This window comes from Euprymna scolopes, chromosome 34, assembly GCF_053919585.1.
Source record: "Euprymna scolopes isolate OS-2025 chromosome 34, ASM5391958v1, whole genome shotgun sequence".
In the NCBI taxonomy this organism is placed as follows: Eukaryota; Metazoa; Mollusca; class Cephalopoda; order Sepiida; family Sepiolidae; genus Euprymna; species Euprymna scolopes.
In genome coordinates, this window is record NC_136515.1 from 67,160,106 (window position 1) to 67,181,888 (window position 21,783).

General features: G+C 33.5%; 1 protein-coding gene across 20 annotated transcripts in view; it reads left to right on the plus strand.

The window, feature by feature from the left end:
- The window catches only part of LOC145259277 (teneurin-m-like), a 694,747-nt gene that overhangs the window by 463,122 nt on the left and 209,842 nt on the right, over nucleotides 1-21,783 (plus strand). For 17 of the 20 annotated variants that reach the window (XM_080117118.1, XM_080117125.1, XM_080117123.1 and 14 more), the window contains one exon: nucleotides 626-1,700. In XM_080117118.1, coding sequence (XP_079973244.1) covers nucleotides 626-1,700 — 1,075 coding nt within the window. The remainder of the gene's footprint in view (nucleotides 1-625; nucleotides 1,701-21,783) is intronic. The other 3 variants (XM_080117126.1, XM_080117128.1, XM_080117130.1) reach the window with 1 other exon arrangement.

Sequence of the window (21,783 nt, forward strand, 5' to 3'; positions counted from 1 at the left end):
AGAAATTATGTGACGAACAGTCATGTAAAATGTTAATTAAACAAATTATGATACCTTAAACAAACATCTGATGAATAACTTACTGCATGAAACCAATGGTCATGGCTTATTAAAAAACATGTATTTTCCCAATTAATATATATGTCTATGTGTGTGTGTGATAATTATATATATATATATATATATATATATATATATATATATAGTGATTTCATTATTTTTTCTCAGGTGTTCACTAAATTAAATTTCACCATTTATTAAGTAGTACTTCATAAAATGTAGAGCTGTATTATCGTGTAAATTTCTTTCTTTATACAAACTTTATTGGCGAAATATGTGCAGATATGTTTCAGCTCTGAAAACGCCTGAAATTAAGCTTCTTCAGGTTTTTGTCTTAAAAGAAACGAAAAATTCTGGAAGGTGAATTTTGAACAAGATCGCAACTGAAACATGTATGCACATAGGTAGCCAGTATTATTTGTATAAATAAAGAAATGTATACTATATGTATTTGTGTATAGTATTTCCATTTTATTCACCAGAAAGATCATGTCTTTTAGACTTTACTTTTATATACAAACTGAAAATGCCTTTAAGTAAATTACTTTTTTTTTCTTACTTTCAGGTGAGTTTACGCTGGCCCACAGCTCTAGCCATTGATCCTCTCGATGACACCCTCCATATTTTGGACAACAATGTCGTTCTTAAGCTCACCCAGGATAACAAACTAATCATCGTGGCCGGAATACCACCCCACTGTCCACTGAAACAGACGAGTTTTCTCCCGACCGGAATCCTCTCCGACGACGAGCAAGCATCCAGTATTGCTAACCATGTGATCCTCACCTCACCCGGAAGTATGACTTTTGGTCCCCATGGAAACCTCTACATCGTAGAGAGTGATAGTCACCAAATTAACAGAGTTCGGGTGGTCACTACGGACGGTCGTATCCATCACTTTGCTGGTGCCAAATCTAAGTGCGACTGTGAGAAGCCGAACTGTAAGTGTTATGACTCCAAGGAGACTCTTGCGGCTCAAGCACTTCTCAACACCCCGACTTCAATCACTGTGACACCAGATGGAGTGATACATATCGCCGACATGGGGAACTTACGTCTCTACTCGATCGTGTCTGAGTTGCCGCAGCCAAACCTGCTCGGACAGTACGAGGTGATGTCACCGGAAACGCAAGAACTTTACATATTTAACAAGAACGGCCAGCACCAATACACGATTAACATCATGACCAACCTCTTTATGTACAACTACACGTACAGCGTGAACTCCTTCTACGGGAAACTTACCGAGGTGTCCGATGCGACGGGTAACAGAATCGAAATCAAGCGGACCTTCGATTTACAAGCTCAGCTTATTATAGCACCCGACGGTTCGAACTGCAAAATCACCACAGACAATATCAACAAGCTTCACCGCTTTATAGCACCCGACAACAAAACGTCGACGTTTAAGTACCACCCAAGCTCGGGGCTGCTCGTCTCGAAGCACGTGTCGGACGGAAAGACATACTTTTACAAGTACGATGAAATGGGACGTCTCCTGAAAGGCAGTCAACCCACGGGCGAGATCACCTCTCTGCAGACGGACGTGAATACTACAGGTTCCATTGTGCATGTAACTACTGATAGCAGTGATGCCGTTGCATTGGCTACATATGGACGTGTCCAATCGGTTGTGCATGGCAAGTTGGCTGAAATTTATAAAGTCTCTCTACCCCCCTCCCTACCATTTTTCTCATCCCTCTCCTATTTCTCTATCCTTTGACCTTTCAAGTTAACAAAAAATATATATAAAATTAGTGATAACATATTCGGTATAAAAAGAATTCTTATTTAAAATATGTATATGTACATATATAAATACTTATTGATACTTTTTAAAGCTTACAAACCTCACCTTCATAAAAAAAGAAATTTGCTAAAAAAAAAAAAAAATGAAAAATATATTTTTCATATGTGCTTGACTAATCATAGTTATCTCCCTTGTCAACTTATCTTACCTGCTTCTTTGTGGGTCATGATCTAATTTTATTCAAGGTTTACTGTGTATATACACAAAAATCACCTTGATACACCAGTTAGCATAAGATCACTGCAGTTAAACAACGTTGTTCCTGGTCAATACCAGATCGGTGACCCTTTATGAACACCAGGCGCTGAATGTAGGAGAACAGCGGCAACTCTGTTCAAGAACTATAGAAACCTAAGGTCGTCAGTGGGAATATACATGTGACCGCTTGTGATTTTTGTATTCCCTAGAAATTTACACTTTATTTGTTTATTATCAATAAGTATATTTATTTACCTCCTCTTCAACCGGTTATAAACAAGGCCAAGCGTGGATTTAAAAAGCCAGCGCACTAGGATTAGTATGCTCAAGCCTACAAAAATGTTTGAGCAGCCCAAAGAGAATATAAAGCCTGGGTAGGTGAATCCTCAGAAACTGAACAGAACTATATATTAGCTGAACAGAGCAAAGTTAGAAGAACCTATAAAGGCGCACCCTCTCTCAAACTGGTACTGTTAAATAATGGAGCCCTACGTAGACAGACTGGCAATTTTAGCTAGTACATTAGCGATAGACTTGAGTAACGAATACACCGTCTCATCTTTTCCATATGTTGAACAAAAGAGGTTCATTATTTTTAGTTAGCTAGCTAGTATTCTGCAACATATACATTACAGATTATGAATTCTCGGATGAAATCCAAATTACTGATAGAAGTTGCGATCTACCTAGTCACAGCTTGTCTAGTATATAATATATATATATATATATAAGTTACTTTGATTGTATGTATTTTCTTTTTTTACACAGGAATTACCACTTATCAAGGCCCGGAGGCCACTCGAGGATAAGGGTTAATGGGTATGCATTAGTCAATGTGATTATAGTGTAGTAAACATAAGTTGTGGAAATTCTGTAAATTGAATTATTCAGGGGGACGGTTCATCAAGAACTTGTTTACGTTGGACTTGAAGACAATCAGATTGTAGTCAGCTGGAAAGCAGGGAATCGGAAGAGAGCTTTACATGCGTGCAGTTCTAAGAAGGAGTCTTTGTGCGTGGGGTCTAAATTTAGGTCTAGGCAGAGACAAGGAGTGTGGGAAATTATTGATAGTGGTTTCGGCCAGATGAGTGTTTTTCGTGAAAGTTTGGCGATTGAAGCTCAGGTGACCACTTGCCATGAAAATAACGATAAAGCAGAGACAGGCTCGCAACGTCTCTTCTGTGGGAAAGAGGTCGCAGGGAAGAGAAAGGAGAAATCCCCACTAAGCTACGAAGTCTATCCTGTGTGCGGAATAGTCTCAACAAAACTACTCTGCCAGTTTTTGGTCTACAAATTTGAAAGCGGATATATACGGGATTCAGACCAGTGAAACAAATTCGATTTGATTTTTATCCAGTAAAACTACCTAATAATTGAAAAACAATTGGAACTTTCTGGACCTATGTCAACTAAACGTGCTACTTCTATGCATGCGTAAATATACATGCATATCTTTAACAACGCGTTTTTTAAAGTTCTCATATGTGTATGGACTCATCTCAGATTGCAATAAATAATGCGAGAGAGCTATATCTTTTGGTTTCGAGTTTAACTGATGCCACCCGAGTCATATACATATTTTAATTCATTAATCACTTATATAAATTCGGTACAATATAATAATCAATAGATAATTGATTCTATAATACGAAATATGTATGAAGTAAAATATCATATTTAAGAGTATTTTACGACCGGGCAACGCTTCTTAGAACACACACACACACACACACACACACACATATATATATATATATATATATATATATATATATATATATATATATATATATATAATAGAATATTTAGATCTCAAAAAGAAAAAAAGGATATAAGCTATGACTGATTACATAGAACTAAAACATGCTCAAGTAAATGTATATTGCTTTCAATTTCTGTGTTTGGTTTCATTTACGAAACTTTGTCAGGAAAGAATTTTCTTAAACAGAATCAAGTCAGTATCCGCAAAGATGGGATAGTGTTAGCAGAAGGGAAGATAAGGTACAAACCTTTGAACTGAACTTAGAGTAAGATGCACATCGCCATCATAGAGTGGTAAACGAATATCGATTGTATTTTTGACACTCTTAATCAAGCTTCGTAAATAGTTAAAAATAATAAAAACTACCGATTTCAGCAACAGTATGTATTTTATTAACACTGATCTATTATTTTATTAAACCTTGCTTGATTAACATGTGTTTCCCTAAGGTTTTATCTTATATAATCACACAGCATAAATGCTAAAAAATACATTAGTACTTGGATTGACTTATGCCTGAAAGAACTTACCTTTAATCATTTTAATTAGTCGTAATTTGCAATAAACTGCACAAGTCACCCATCTCTCTCATGGCTACGTAATAACAGTATTTCTCTTGATCTTCTGACTGTATATTGATTTATCCATTTTTTTAATAGTTATTAATGTCTCTGAACGTCTGTGTAATCATACTCCCAGTCCTTAACCTTAAATTAATATTTTTTAAATAATGCTCTAATTTTTAAGTGTATATTTACATACTTTATTCAAGTGATATTCATAACACTGCTGCTGTTATTGCTTCTCCTCCTACCACTACTACTACTACTACTACTACCTTCTGGGATCTATTCTGACCACTTAAATTGTTATGTCTGCCCATTTGGCAAATTGGTCAGTGTGTTTTCTAATGGGCCAGCAGACTGGGATTCAATCCTTGGTCGAATCATACCAAAGACTCCAAAAATTAGCATCTGATATCTTCATGCTAAGTACTCAGCATTATAAGGTGAGAATCAGGGGTAAGTGGAGCAGTCCTGAGAAAAGAGTGCCGCGCTCCCTTACATCATTTTGCAGTAGATATGAAAAAAGAACGTCATCATTTGATCTACTTTATTTAAATTGTTGGACAAGATATAAAAGCATATAGTTTGCGCTAAATTTAAAAAAAAAGTACAACAAACTAGGGGCTTCATTAGATATTCTAGTGCCAGTATTTTTATTGTAACTGAACTTATGGGATGACCTTCTTGGGTCATGCATCATTTGATGTTGAAACGGTTATTATGCTTGATTTTATTTGTCGACCTTCGACCATGGAATCAGGATTGGTTAATCATAGTGTTTGACCTAGCTCATGATCGGTGAAAGTGAGCTGTGATGGTCAGAAGCGCGCTAGTTGCTTGGGAGAAAGCCAGCTCAATACAATAAGTGTGATAAGCATTACAGTGCAAGTAAATACTGATCAATAAAACCAATGCAATTTTAACGATTGTGTGACTCGATAAACACATACGTTCTTGATATAACTCAGTTAACGTTGTCCATTACTAGCTGTCTACTTGCGTCGGTCTGCAGCGATTGTTATTATAATATGAAACTTGCACATGGTCCACAATATTTCACTTCTATCTTTCCTATATATGATTATCTGCAAAGTCATTCTGTTCGCAGAAACAAATCCGGAACTACTGTTACTTGAAAAATAGTAGAATTTGTGATCAGGGTTTATTCCTCTAGATCCGCCGTGTTCTGCACAGCAGAGTAACCTTGAGAAATGTGTTGCTATTTACGATGCATGGACGATCGAAAGGTTATATTTTGCAAACCACAGAGATGCATGGAGAGTTCAACTCAGAAAGCCACTCATATTCTAAAAATACTTTACCCCAGAAAAGTCTGATATACGTATATATTACACGTGATACATATATATGGTATATATGGTATATATATATATATATATATATATATATATATATATATATATATATATATATATATTGTATATATAATATATGTGTATCTGATATGGATATCTTCTGAAAGCAATAGTATTGTAACGTGGTCGATAATCTTCTTCAACGATGTCCTTACATTTTAACACTTGGACCCAACACGTTGTGTCTGAGACAGTCGCAAGGAAAAGAACAAAAACAAGAAATTTCGGGTTTAACAAAAGGCATGTATTACTGCTTTCCAACAACACAATGCTTTAAAAATCGCCTTCGTTCATCTCGTTTGTCATGTAGATAACAAAGCTTAAAAGTCTTTCGCCCCCCCCCGGGACACACGTTCATCTCTCGTCCTCACCACGTGGTGCATTTTTCTCTCTTTTTTTTTATCTTACCCTCTGCTCCGACGTCACTTTGAACACTGGTTCGGTCATTTGCATATGTTTGATGCGGCTGCCGCAGATACAAGCGCGGGAGGCTCTGATACAACATAAGCATGATTTTAAACTCTTCTCCAAGAGATTAGGAGTACGTTAGACGAAAGTATTTATGTGGAAAGAGCTGGATTCGAACCTAATGACTGAGCCACCATCATCCCTATTAGTATTCAGAGACGATTAATTAATAGTATTGTAATCTTCTAATTAATTTTTTTTTAATTCAATTTACTGACTAGCAAATATTTCCTAAAGAAATAACTGAGATTAATTAATAATAATCAACAGATTAATTAACGATATTAATAATCACCAGCAAATAGCGCCTTATTTAGACAGTGCTATTTTATTTTAACATGACCGGCAGCCTTTTTTCAGTTATCAGAATAATTTGAAGAGTTTTGTTAAAGGGAGGTAATTCCGGCAGTATTTCATAACAAGGGGGAAAGCAACAACTTGGGTTCGACTAATTAACAACAATGAATATTTCCGCATACGAGTATTTATATTTCATTAAATAGATTATATAAATTGTTCAAATCTTGTTGGATTAATTTGTCCCTGGCGATGAATCCAGATGGTTAGGAAAGTACAAAGACTTACAAAAAATATGGCGATTATATCAGCTAGTTCCTGCAAGAAGTGAAGATCGTAATTCGGAAGTTGGAAAGGATCAAAAACAGAATTAATATAATAAAAAACGTCTGTTTTATTTAATAGAATAAGCTTAAGAGAAAAATGATCTATATATATATATATATATATATATATATATATATATAGAGAGAGAGAGAGAGAGAATAAATGACAAAAAGTTATATTCCAAACAGCATGATGTTCACCATCTTATAATTTATTCCTTAATACAATTCTTGACAGTATCTGTTTCGTAGGGCAAAATCAATCACTTAATTATTATATAAATTAGTGAATCTATTATGCCCTTAACTCATCAGAAGAAACAATCAATCCGTCAAAAGGAATTGAAATGTGATTTTGACATAGTAAACATCCGAAAATTGGAAGAGAAGCTGTCTATCTCTTATATATATATATATATATATATATATATATATATATATATATATATATATATATATATATATATATATATATATATATAAGTCTTTTGTTTCTGTATTTAAAATAAATAACAGAAATTGATGCATCTGGTGTAAAACGTTATGAACAGAATCATTAATTCTTAGAAAGCCCCCCCCCCTTCCATTAAAAACAACTTACCTTCCTAGGAAAGAAAAAACAAATCAAACCAGCTCGTCCGTTGAGATATTTACTTTTTAACTGTCACTGGTTTTAATACTTGTAGGAATTATTTCTTTGATGTTGTGTCAGGCTGCGGCAAGTTAATTAAAGATTTCTCTAGAAATAGTTCGCGTCCGATGATTGAAGTCCAGGCATCTTTTCATTAGTGCAGAGGTTAGCACCTTGAATAGAAACTTCAACCTTTAATCAATATTTTCTGTTTCATCTGGAAATCTTAGCCTAACGTAACCTTTCATTAAATTATTTGACAGTGCGTTGTTTCTAATGCTTCGGCTGCTGGTGGAGAGGGTATGATGTTGTTCTAACCTAAGTGCTCTTAAGATGTATCCACTTGGTAGCTTGGGTGTTTTGCTTCTTTTTTATGCAATATGAACCTACACCGACCCCTGGAAATACTAAAGTGATGTTGTTGTCATAACCCTAGTGCTCTTAAGACCTGTCCAGAAACGCCAAATTTGGTGGTCGATCGAGTTGCTTTTTTATTAAGTAACGTGAATCTACACCGATCCCCAAAAATGCTAAACTGATGTCGTTGTCTAAACCCTTAGCTCTTTAAACTTGTTCAAAAACGACAACTTAGTAGTCGAACGTGTTGCTACTTTATTATGCAACGTGAACCCACACCGATCCATAAAATGCTAAACTGGTGTCGTTGTCCTAACCCAAGTATTTTTCGATCTGTCCCGAAACAACCCACTTGGTGGTCGGATATGTTGCGTCTTTATAATGCAACGTGAACCTACATCGACCTCAGAAATACCAAACCGATGTTGTTCTAAGCCACACAGTCTTAATATCTATCCAGAAACAACCAATTTGTTGATTGAACAAGTTGCTTTTTTTAAAACGTGAACCTATACCCTACCCTAAAAAGTGCTAATCTCTTATATAAAGGGAAAATGTCTATTAATATACCCAGTTAAAATTTGATAAATATACAACAAACACTCACAAAATGTGTCTTATTTTAATCAGAGTAATTCCAAATGTATAATATTACGGTTAAAAAGAAAGAACCATTATTTGTGGGTACATAAGCTATTTATATCATTTAATATTATCCAGACTTTCATATATCTTTTATGTCAAGGAAAATAACCGATTTTTTTTTCATGGAGTACTTTCCCTAATGCCGACTCGTGTGTACATCTAGAGAGAGAAATGGGCAGGGCAAAGAAATAGTAGACCTGGGAATAGTTGTTACTTAGGATTGACACAACATGTAAAGCTTTCATATTGAGACCTGACCACTGATGGTTGGAGGAGGGGAGCTTAACAGAGTTGGGAAATTGAGTAATCATAAACAATAGAAGTAGATAGGACTGGAAAAAATGGATTTCATTGGGAAGTGTAGGGGAGTGTGTGGGAAAAATTTAGATTAATTCCATAAAGAGGCGCTTAACGGGTACACTATAACTTTACATCAGAAGATACGTGGGCGTAATGGTAAATGAGGTGTAACTCCACACACATCCAAACTCCGATATACAGGCCTTGCTACAGGACGGTAACAAAGGTGCATTAGGTGAAAGTATCAAAATATATTTATTTACATAAAAGATAACAACATTCCCTGACCTCACTGTAAATGACATAGCTGGAGGTACAACACCACGTGCTAAACTTACACAATCATGAAGAGCACAGTAGCTGACTAGGAGTAAAGTGGAGTATATGTTTTGAAACCACACTTTATTTTTTTTTTTTACCCCGGTCAGTGAAAAAGAAATCCTTCTATACTGAGGCAATTTTTATATTTGCTCCCTTCCACTATTCAACTTTTGGGGAGCTGAATTGTTCCCACACTACAAAAGACCTTGTGTCTAACTCTGCTCTCCTGGGGTGGCAAGCAATTGCAAAAAACATCGGATGTAGTGCTAATCATAGGAGGGTAAAAAAATTCCTCATTCATTCTCGGGAAATTCTGAGCATCCCTGCTGGTTTATATATTCTCATTAATCATAACTTACGAGCATTTAAACATTGCACATTTTTAAATGTCAATGTTTGTTTCTAGTTTGCTATTATTATTATTATTATTATTATTATTATTATTATTATTATTATTATTATTATTATTATCACAAGGAGCTTTCACACAGGTCTTCAGAGATCTCTCCCTGAAAACAGTCTGTGGTATTCCCTGGAAGCTGTGTGACAATAAGTCTCCCCAGGTTTCCAGTGCTCTCCACCTCTTTCGATAACATTTGTAAATAAATTTGCATTATCGCAACAGCTGCTTGCTATTGATTTCTCGTTAGCAGCGGCTATTGGTATTCGCTGGAATTTGATTGGCAATAACCCTCCCCAAGGTCCCAGTTCTCTTCACACTTATTCGGCTGGGGTTTGGTCAGTTCATCGGTCTTTCCTTCCTCCTCCTATTATTATTATTATTATTATTATTATTATTATTATTATTATTATTATTATTATTATTATTATTGGATCACAAGGAGCTTTCACACAGGTCATCAAAGATCTCATTGAATACTGTGGTTTTTCTTTGGAAGCAGAGTGACAACAAGTCTCCCCAGATTTTCCAGTACTATCCTAGATAGAGTAGGATGGACTAAACCTTGTAAAGTTCCAAGTACTAGTCTTTTGGCTTTTTAGCCCTGCCCCCCCCCCACCACCAACAACAGAGTTTAGATTATTCTTGTAATTACATTTCCCCTGTTGATTGCAATGTAAAGCTAGTTTTGTGCAGTTCTAGGCGGTTTACGCTCCCAGGCTTTACCTTCTCTCTTTGAGAAGGAGATAGTTTATTGTTAATCGCCTGAGGCGCCTCTGCTAGAGAATGCCGATATGGCTGTGAAAGCATCTTTTGTAGGGTCAGATTGCTGCTCTTCTGGAATGCAGACTAGTAATCCCACTTTCCGGCTATAGTGTCACATTTCTCGCGATGAGAGAGAGAGAGAGATAAATACTACTGCCACCCAAATCACTAGGTATTGATTTAATAACAGTTTGTTTGTTTTTTTTAAATATATATTTACTTGTTAAATAAAGAGAAATTTCACTATTTTCTTTCTTTCGTTGTCTTTGGACAACTATTGACTATAAAGACAGAAAAGGAGAAGGAGGCAGAAAGGAGGCAGATAGGAAAAGAACAGACATTCTGGTTTATATACTTAATACAATCATTATTTTGTACTTGTCACCGTGTTTCGATGCGTTAGTTCGCAATATTAGGAGGAGAGTTCATGAGTTCGAACCCCAACTTCACCATAGTTATTTTTCCTCTAATTTTTTTTTAAAAACGAAGTTAGACATTTCAAAATATGATATTAAGACGATTCTGTAGTTTTAATTTTAGTTTTTGTTTTTCTATCATTTACAAAGCTTAAAGTAACAAGGCCAATACTGGATATTTCAGTCGATTGTTGAAACTAAATGTACAAAAAATACAAAACTCTTAGGATGCTCAAGGGGTGACTGTAAAAATGACAAATCGCTATAAATACAGTTAGTGTAAATCTAATTTATAAAACTCACTATTTATGTCTGTCTGTCTCCATATTTCAAACTCTATCACTTTCGAAATTAAAAGTCACAGAGCGGCGCTAGGGCCCTCAAATGAATTGATTTTTCATGGACCGTTCTTTCAGGGGTCTTTACCCGGTTAAAATCGTTTTTAAGAGATAAAAATTGAAAAAAAGTCGTTATACATTTTGTACATTCATCTTAGTTTATTTTTAATCAGTTCATATGCGTGTCATGTTGGTTCAGTGGTAACGTCACCAGCTTTGAATGCTAGAGTTTTGCTTTCGGTTTCGATTCTAGTTGATGCTACCCAAATACATTTTTTTTCACTTTTGAAATAATGACTCTATAATGATATGCATGAAATTTGGACGAATTAAAATATCATATTTACGCGTATTTTATGACCGGGCGAAGCAGGGTCCCCCCTCCCGCTAATGTAAAGTACTTTTATTATTTTCAGTTGAGGAGTGGGGATGCTTATCAAGGTCCGGGAGCGACTCTACGATAAGGGTTAGGGGTTATAATAATGATGCAACAACATGAGAGGTTATGGTGGAAATTTATTCACATTAGACTTGAAAATGATCATGCTATAGTCAACTGGGAATCAGGCACATTGTATTGTGTTCCACAGACGGACAGTTCTAGAAAAAAATAAATTAGCTTATGAAATTTTCGTTTAGTTTTAGTCGCAAATATGAGATGAGACAAGTTGTTTACGGTTTTTGAAGCTAGACGAGTCTTTTATTTTCGAATATTAAACGAGTGATCATAGATTGGAGGTCAGTCGAGCACCTACCATAAAATAAAGATATAACAGAGACAGACTTAATAAGATATTATTCCATGCATACCCTCTACCTCTGGGGTGGGGTTGCGTCGAGCATGAATAATCAGTGTTTATTTGCAAGCGCAACATTTGATTCTACATCCAGACAAAGATATGCGACCAAGGGAGTATAATAATATATCACGTGTAGTGGAATAGTAGCACGAAACGTGAAGGTGATGGTTTGTGCCTGAAATTATCAATAAGGCGGTAGATATATATATATATAAAAAAGAAACATATCTAAATGAAATGATTTGGTCAGAATTTTCAAGAAAATTATTTGTCCACATTATTTTTCCTTTTTAATATAAAAAGTAAAACGTGCAGAAATAACCGCAGCTGTTGAGCAGCTTCCAATCAAAAATAAACACATAGCTTCATTATTAAGTATTTTCTATTAGTATTATTACTGTTGATAATCAATCACAGATCAAATACGTTTGCGAAAAAAATCGTGCATATACAATATATATATATATATATATATATATATATATATATATATATATATATATATATATATATATATATATGTATATATGTATGTACATATATATCTGTATATATACATATATATGTATATATATACATATATATGTATATATACATATATATGTATATATACATATATATGTATATATATACATATATCTGTATATAAATACATATATATCTGTATATATATACATATATATATATGTATATATATACATATATATGTATATAAATACATATGTATCTGTATATATATACATATATATCTGTATATACATACATATATATGTATATATATACATATATATACATATATATATATGTATATATACATATATATACATATATATCTGTATATATATCTGTATACATATATATATCTGTATATATATATACATATATCTGTATACATATATATATATACATATATCTGTATATATATACATATATCTGTATACAAATATATATATGTCTTTGTATATATATATATATATATATATATATATATGCGTCTGTATGCACATATATATATGTATATATATATATATATCTGTTTGTATACATATATATATATGTCTGTATATATATGCGTCTGTATACATATATATATATATGTCTGTATATATACATATATATATATACATATATATATATGCGTCTGTATACATATGCGTATGCATATATATATATATATATATATATATATATATATATATATATAATATCAAAATGGAACGGTCGCAGAATACAGAACATAATAGAAACATTAGAAACTTTGGCTTAATTTCCTTAATTAACGGAAACTTCATTAAAGTGATAATCTTAATAAAGAAGCGAAATATTAGTAAAACATACTTTTTTTTATCTATCTTCTGTATTTTATGATTTTTTCATTTTCTTTTTAGTTTCTGTTGGATATTATGATTCTATTAATCATATGCAGACATATATATATAAATGTATATGCATATATATATATAGTTATATATATATATATATATAGTTATATATATATATATATATATATATATATTTAAAAGTATAGAAATGTGTATTCATATGTAATATATATGAATAAATGTATCTATATATAGAAAGATAAATCTCTCTGTATATGAATATATAGAAAGAGGCATATGCGTATCGATATGCATCGATATGCGTATGTACCTAAGTATAGCTAACCCTATATATATATATATATATATATATATATATATATATATATATATATATATATATATATATATATATATATATAATCTTACTATTTCACTCTAAATATACATAGAGGGAATTGTAGCTATATAAACATGTATATGTCAATTAAGTTAAAGATGTCTACCTATTTCCACTCTTCTATACTTACTCTCTCTTTCCGCCCATGACTTTTTTTTTAAAAAAAGTACATTTTCAAGTTTGCATACATTTTTTCCATGTCTACATTCAGTTTTCATTTCAGCATAATTTTTTCAATACATACTAACTCACACGTCGAAACCCTTGACAATCCTCACGCATACCCACATGCATATATATATATATATATATATATATATATATATATATATATATATATATATATATATACACATCACTCCATACATGCATACATATTTCTGCACACACAACTTAGCCACTTATTTTTCTTGTTCCTTTTGTTTTCAGTATTAATTTTTATGGACATATATATATATATTATTCTATTTTTCTTTTTTCTTTCTTTTTTTCTTTTGAAAATACGTTTTGAATTTAAGAATCGGGCTATTATTTTAATTTTCGAAAATTATCGATAATTACTGCTCCCTGTGTTATCAAAATTAGTCAATGCTCCTTGTGTAATTATTCCTGGTATTTTTGTAGAGTTTTTTGAAAAAACAGAAATGTGTTTATTCAAACTAATATTTCCTTTTTAGAAAAAAGATTTAACACATATATACAAATTGGGGATATTTTGCTAATCATTAATATTATTTCGACAAACAAAACGGTCTTGTATTTAAAAAGAAAAATTCTCATAATTTTGTTTTTTGGTGGGGATGGGGTATCCCACCCGATTTCAAACGTCCGTCTCCTATTTTATACATTGCAATGAAGAGATCTTCTTTTTTAAGTTTCCAAACTTCTATTTAAGTGTAGTTGTTTGTATTTCTCTTGCATTTGGTCCACCGGGTATATTAGTTGTGCTAGTTTTTAATTCCTGCTCTGAAGATTGCGACCAAACAAAGGAAAGAATAAAACCTCCGGGTCCGCATTTTTTTTTTTTTAACAGAAGTTGTTTTTACCATTACTCTCCCATCTCAACACTATTTAAAAAGACTCTCTGCCACATGTCCATCTAGTCTGATAGCGTTTCTCTATCTTCCGACCGCATGCTGGCCACAGCCAGCCCATTCTCGTCTTTTACTTTACATGTCCGTTTTCTTTGACACGCAATTTGCTTCTCTCCGACCACGTGATGTCCTTTTTTGTCTTTTTCTTGTCGTGCAAGCTCGTGCACAGTTCCTAATTAGCATATGAGTTTTTTAAAGCTGCTGCTGCTCATCTTTTCACTAGCCAGTCATCCTTTGTTGCTGCTTATATTTTCCCGTTCGCTCCTATGCACTGTTACTATGGCTCAGTCAAAGAGGACCTCGGCTAAAGGGAACCGAAAAATAAAAATGAAAGAGCTATATGGAGAAAGTCACTTCGTAACACGATTGCCAACGGGAAATTTACATTTAGTGTGGAATAGACACCTTCAAAGAAGAAGAGAAAAAAATGAAGAAGAAGACGAAGAGGAGGAAGGAAAGTGACGAAGAAGAATAGGAAGAAGAGGAAAGAAGAAGAGGAGGAGGAGAAGTAAAAAAGAAGGAGAAGAATAGGAAGAAGAATAAGAAAAAAAGAATAGGAAGGAGAAGAAGAAGGAGGATGAGGAGGGGGAGGAGGAAGAAGAATTTGTCAAACTTTATGACGAGAATCCTTATTCAAATTTTCATCAAAATCCACTAAATCATTTTAATTATTAAGCATATCTACAATTTAAAAAGATGTCAAATTCAGGGACTCTTGTTGAATTTGTGTCTAATGACTGGGGACCAAATTTTATGCAAATCGAAAATTTGTTTAATCCTTTCTGACTGCAAGACACCAGAGTCAAAAAATGAGATTGAGAAGTCAGCGCCCCAAAGGAGGAGCACTATGACCTGTCAAAAATGCTTGAGCAACTCCGGTGAGGGCGCCTCACGTGATTAGCAATAAACTAATTCCTTTCTCAAAGAGAGCAGGCAAAGCATGGGAGGTTGAACCTCCTAGAACTGCACAGAACTAAACTCCCACCGCAATATCAACAAGTGATTACAGGAATGGTCTAATCTCACTTGATTTTGGAGCCCAGGATAGGATTTACAAATGGAAAATTTTTCCTATATAATGTTTTAAAGCGTGTTAAGGCCAACTCCTATATTTTATTAGTAATAATGAAAGCCATTGAACTATTTTTTTTATCTTTTTAAACAACAACAACAACAACAACAGCAACAACAACGAAAGGACAAATTAAATCACACCGTTTGGTGTAGGTGGCAGAAATTTGGACAGTGTCTAGCTGAAGAAAGGAAAGATATAAAGGTATTTGTGTCCCAGAAAGTCAACAGTCATATTTGAGTGAACATAGTCGACGCTTGAGCATCAGGTGGACAGGCACAGGAGAGAAAGTGACAGATAATACGTCTTTCTTCGTTGGCTTTGCTCATCGACTATGATTTTTTTTTTTACATAGGCATCACCACTTATCAAGGCCAAGAGGCCATTCAAGGATAAGGGTTAAAGAGTGTACAGTAGACATTGGACAATATAGTAATCATTAATAATGAAAACTTGGTAAATTTGATAACTTATATAGAACGGCTCAGCAAGAATTTATTTACGTTAGACTTGAACACGACCATATCGTAGTCAGCCGGAAAGCAGGAAAACGGAAGACAATTCCACAGGCGAGCAGTTCTAAGAAAGAAGCTTTGTTCATGGAATCTACGTTTAGGTTTAAGCACAGATAAAGAGTGGGGGAATTATTGATAGTGTGTACAGCTAGACGAGTGTTTCTTGTGAAAGTTTGGCGAGGGGGGACCATAGATTGAAGCTCAGTTGAATACCTTCCATGAAAATAACGGTACATCAGAGAAAAACTCGCAACATCTCTTCTGTGAGATAGAGGCTGCAAGGAAGAGAAAAGGACATCTCCTACGAGGCTACGAAGTCTATTTTGAACTCTATCAAGGCAGGACAAGTCCTTTCTACCAGCTCCTGCCGAGATGTGGCAACAATATTCCATTCTTGAATAGACTGACGTAGTTCTTCAGGAAACAGATTGAATTAATGTACCCTGTCGTGTGTAACGAAATCGCCAAGCAAGGACATTTCTCTGTGAACGAAAATAATTTTTTATGACTGATACAATGTTCCCTAACAAATCTTCAAAATGCTCGAAAGAAGCTAAAAATTCTAAGATTATCATTATTTCTCTTATGGATTTTATTGTTGACTCCACTAAAATTATCAAAATGGGTGCCAGTTTGGCTGATTGTCCTCAAAGAAACTATACCCACACCATACACCTTTCATTTTATTCAATGTATGAAACACCACGTCAGTTCCTTGTGCATATGTAACAATGTTGGAATCAGAGAATATTAATTTTATGGAAATGGCTCCGGACAAGACATGAAGCCATTTAACGTAAAAAAAGCTAAAAAAAAAACTGTCCAAGATCAAAACTAATTTATGGTAAATGTTATATGAATATCTTCCAATATAGAAAACAGTAATTCTTTTTTATTAGAAACATCGCTCATGGAATGTGAGGACTAAAGGAAAAAAAAGGGGGAAACGAAAGTTACAAGTAATCATTTTGTTGGAGATTTACTGAAAAATTAAATTAGTGTCAGCTCTCCATTCATCGGAATAGATTACTAAGCCTTTAGCGACTTCTCGTTTAATAACTGGCAGATTCTCACGCGGTCTCTTCTTTGAATGTTAGGGTTTCAGGCTTGGTTCTTTCAAAACAAACAAGGAAAAGTATTTTCCTTGAAAAGTATTTTCCTTCCAACTTATGTGTGCTGTAGATACCAAACTAAAGTAGTTTTATACTACGTAGATAAAAGCCAAAGCTGCATATTGAAATGCCGTTATATATATATATATATATATATCCATGGCCTGACGAAGCGATTCCCTTACTGGATTTTCGCTGAAACATGTATGCTTATGTGTAGCCATTTGTTTGTAAACTAAATTCACTTATTTTGGCTCTGTCTAAACATTGAGCACTCTTTTGGGTGACACACTTATATATTTTATTTTAAACAAACAAATAATTACTACCAATACAATATATATATATATATTACATAATGGGCCACAACTTATCAAGGCCTGGAGGCCATTCAAGGATACGGGTTGATAAGTGTTAGGTAGATGGTGAGATAACATGATCAGTAATGGTGGAACTTGGGTAGGACGTGATTACTTAAATAAGACGGCTCAATAAGAAATTTTTTGCATCAGATTTGAAAATGACCAGGGAAGCAGCCCTACGGCATTGTATACCACAAGCAGACAGTTTTAGGAAAGAAACTCTACCCATGAAAGTTTCATTTAGTTTTAGGCACAGATAGAGTCGAGCACTAACGATAAAGTAGAGGTAGTCTCATAACGTTTCCTTCGTGAGAAAGAGGAGTAGGAGGGGTGCAAGGAGGTGATCGCTCAGTAAAATTGCGAATTGCTCCGGAAGGCTGAAGAAATATGTGTGAATATACAATTAGATCTACTCATATGAAAGTAGGCTCGATGTCTGTAATATAACTCCGATACGTCGATTTACAACAAAAAAAATAGATTTATTTATTTCTTTTCTTCGTCTTGTATTTCACGGATTGTTAACTAATAAATTACATTTTTTTAACTAAGGTCACCAACTCTAGAATTACAAATCTCACGTGACATTCATTTTAAACGCGTAATAAAAATGATTAAACAATGATTTTGATATGGATAACAGGTAATCAATTAATTGTATCACGTATGACATTAAACAGTAAACTAGAGCTAGTTACACATTCCTAACTTTACATATATACTATTAAAAGGTATATATATAATATTTAAAGGCGTGTATGTATATACATATATATATATATATATATAAATAGTTAAAGGTGTGTATATATATATATATATATATAAATAGTTAAAGGTGTATATATATATATATATATATATATATATATATATATATATACACTATTTAAAGATTGAGATCTATTGAAAATAATTGTTTTCTGGTTCCAAACATTTTTACTTCTCTCTCTCTCTCTCTCTCTCTCTCTCTCTCTCTCTCTATATATATATATATATATATATATATATATATATATATATATATATATAAACACACATATATATATATATATAAACACACATATATATATATATATATATACACATATATATATATATATATATATACACACATATATATATATACACACATATATATATATATATATATATATATATATATATATATATATATATATATATATATATATATATATAGTGTATACTTTTCTCAATTTAGTTGGCAGATATGTATAATAGATAGAATTAGATTCTGACTCCTGGAAACAGTTCGAAAACAAAGGAAATACATTGGAAGCAAACAAACACGGTTGACTGTGATGACGTATTTACATGATGATGATGATGATGATGATGATGATAACAACAACAACAACAACAACAACAACAACAACAACAACAATAATAATAATAATAATAATAATAATATCACTTTTTCATTGAATTTTTTAGTATTTTTCTCAACTCTTGATCCACATGAAAATTGAATTGGTTGTTTCTAACCTCATGTCAGGAATGAGGCATACTTGGCACGAACATGCACCTGGCCTGAAGAAACAAGACAAGATGGCTTATCCCAAAAATAATAATGTAAACAAGTAAATAAGAACTTTACCTACATTTATAGATCCAGACTCCTCTGATGGAAAGTGACCAGATGGAATTACCATTTTCGGTTTCAATTTCCCATTACATTGTCAGCAATTTGCTCAGTTCCGCAGATCGAAGCAGATTCTATTTCTTTAAATATTAATATTTAAAAACGTAATTTTTTTAAATTTAATTTATTTTGGCAAAAAATCAATTAATCGTATTTCAATTGTAATTGTAAGGATGCGATGGTAGAAATTTACACAAAAGATACTGTAGTACCTGTTCAAATTCATCTTGAATTGTGTTGTATCTGCATTCATTACCTCATTTTGAAGTTTAATCCAAACATCCAGGGATTCTGATTGATAAATTAGGCCTCCTTCAGACTTACCAAAATCTGTGGTTAAATAGTTTCTTATAGTGCCTGCATAGAGCTCTTTTTGGTGCAGATGTGAAGCAGAGGCCTGGACACCATACTCTAACGGTAGTCAGAGGAGGGAGACAAAGTTAGAGAAATATTTCAGTAGTGAGATTGTAAATATGAGAAATTGAACACTCCTTGTTTTTTAGCAGCCTGGATGTATATTCTTCTCTTGAGGACAGAATTACTTTTATGTAATTTCACCGGTAGCAAAGACTTCTGGAGTTGTTGGTCATGATTTAAAATAAACTGCAATCTGTTAGGCATACCAGCACGTTAAATATTATTTTTTAATATATAAAAGCAGGTTAAATAATACATGTTTACAAAAATTATTTTTAGATATACCAGCATGTTAAATAACACTGGTTTAAAATTTTTTTTTTTGCCAACTATTCCTCTGGCCTTCATCAGGTGATAACCATAGTAGGATATGAACTACAAATCTCCAAACTGCATCTTCAGCAATGACTGCCTTCCATAGTTGTTGTCATCTCACCACGTTTTTGGCCAAATAAACAACAACTAAAAATTGAGGATAATAGTCCGCAATAAATAAATGAATAAATAATATTTATCTCAATAAACATTCCAATTAAATAATATAAGAAAGTTTTCATCATATAAATATGGCAGACGAGTGTAAAAAACAAAAAAAAAAACAATATTTGGTAATAGAGCACAAAGTTGACCTGATTGAACAAAATGATTGATATTTTTGGATTCAATGCGTAAAAATTTTCGAAAATTAATTAAACAATTTACCATGATTTTCTTTGGGCTTTTAACGATTGTAATACTTGAAATGGTAGATAAAAATAAGAATAACCAACGTACGGCATAATCACATTGGCACACCGGTTCCTGCTGGATCGCCAAACTTAAGCAACATTGAACCTGCCCAGTACTAAATGGGTGATCATTTGGGACTTCCAGTAGCTGTATGTGCTCTCCGATTATCTCGGCATTGTTTCCAGTCGTCCTGGACTTTTCCTTGCCATTAAACTCAAACAGTGCCGATTTAGGAGAGGTGTGGTTAGGGGATTGCGCAACCCTTGCCAATTACATGCACAACTGTCCCTACAGGGAGTATCCTTTGTCTTTCGAGACTGGAGGCATCGCGAGTAATCAACAAAAATGTCATAAGAGTAAATCATATGTAAACAAATGTAATTTTAGGAAAAAGTGACATCCTCCCCTACATAGTAGTTAATGAAAAGAAAGCCTTTAGGTTGCCTCGACTACTATGGTCAACCACTGTGTAATGTTAACAGAATGAAGTTAATCGTTATAACATTAAAATTTATGGTGTTTTTGCTTAGTATGCAAATAGAAACGTACGATTGGTTGACAACACAGGATAGGCAGAGTACACTTTTTAAGGCAGTAGTTTTTTAGTTTTTTTTTTTTTTGTTTTGTTTTTTCACCCCAAGTAAGGCATAGTGCCACTTTGATGCAGGGGGCCACTGCAGGCATACTATGTAGAGAGTTGATCAGCAAGATGTCTGTTCACATTACACTTGAACATCTGCATGGCGGCATAGTTAGGAAGGCAGGAACCAGGAAGGGAGTTCGAAAGTCTAGAATTTAATATTAAAAAAAAAAAAATGAGTTAAGCTTTTTTAAAAGAGAGACAGGTATAATTATAGTTACGCATTGGCCCATGCTAGATTACAGAAGTTTTCTTTTTTTTGTGTGTGCAAGTCACTCCAGATAAGACATGAAGCCACTTGATGTAAGTGCTAAAGTTAGCAAAAAGTGATTAATGCAAAGACATGAGATACTTGCTAGTCTTGAAAAGAAACAACTGGAATAGAAAGCTGTATTAAACAAGGTACTTGAACAGCGAATTTACGAGGAGCAGAGAAGACGATGAGCCTTGATAATATTAGATAGCTGACTATTTGAAAATACGACGTGCTGCATGTAAAAAAAGACTAAAACTATAAGGAGAAGAAACACAGTTAGTGGGAAGAGAGTTCCACAAAACTGCAGTTCTTGGAAAAAAGCTACAGGAATAGGAAGCTGTAGTATGACCAGGTCCCTGAACAGC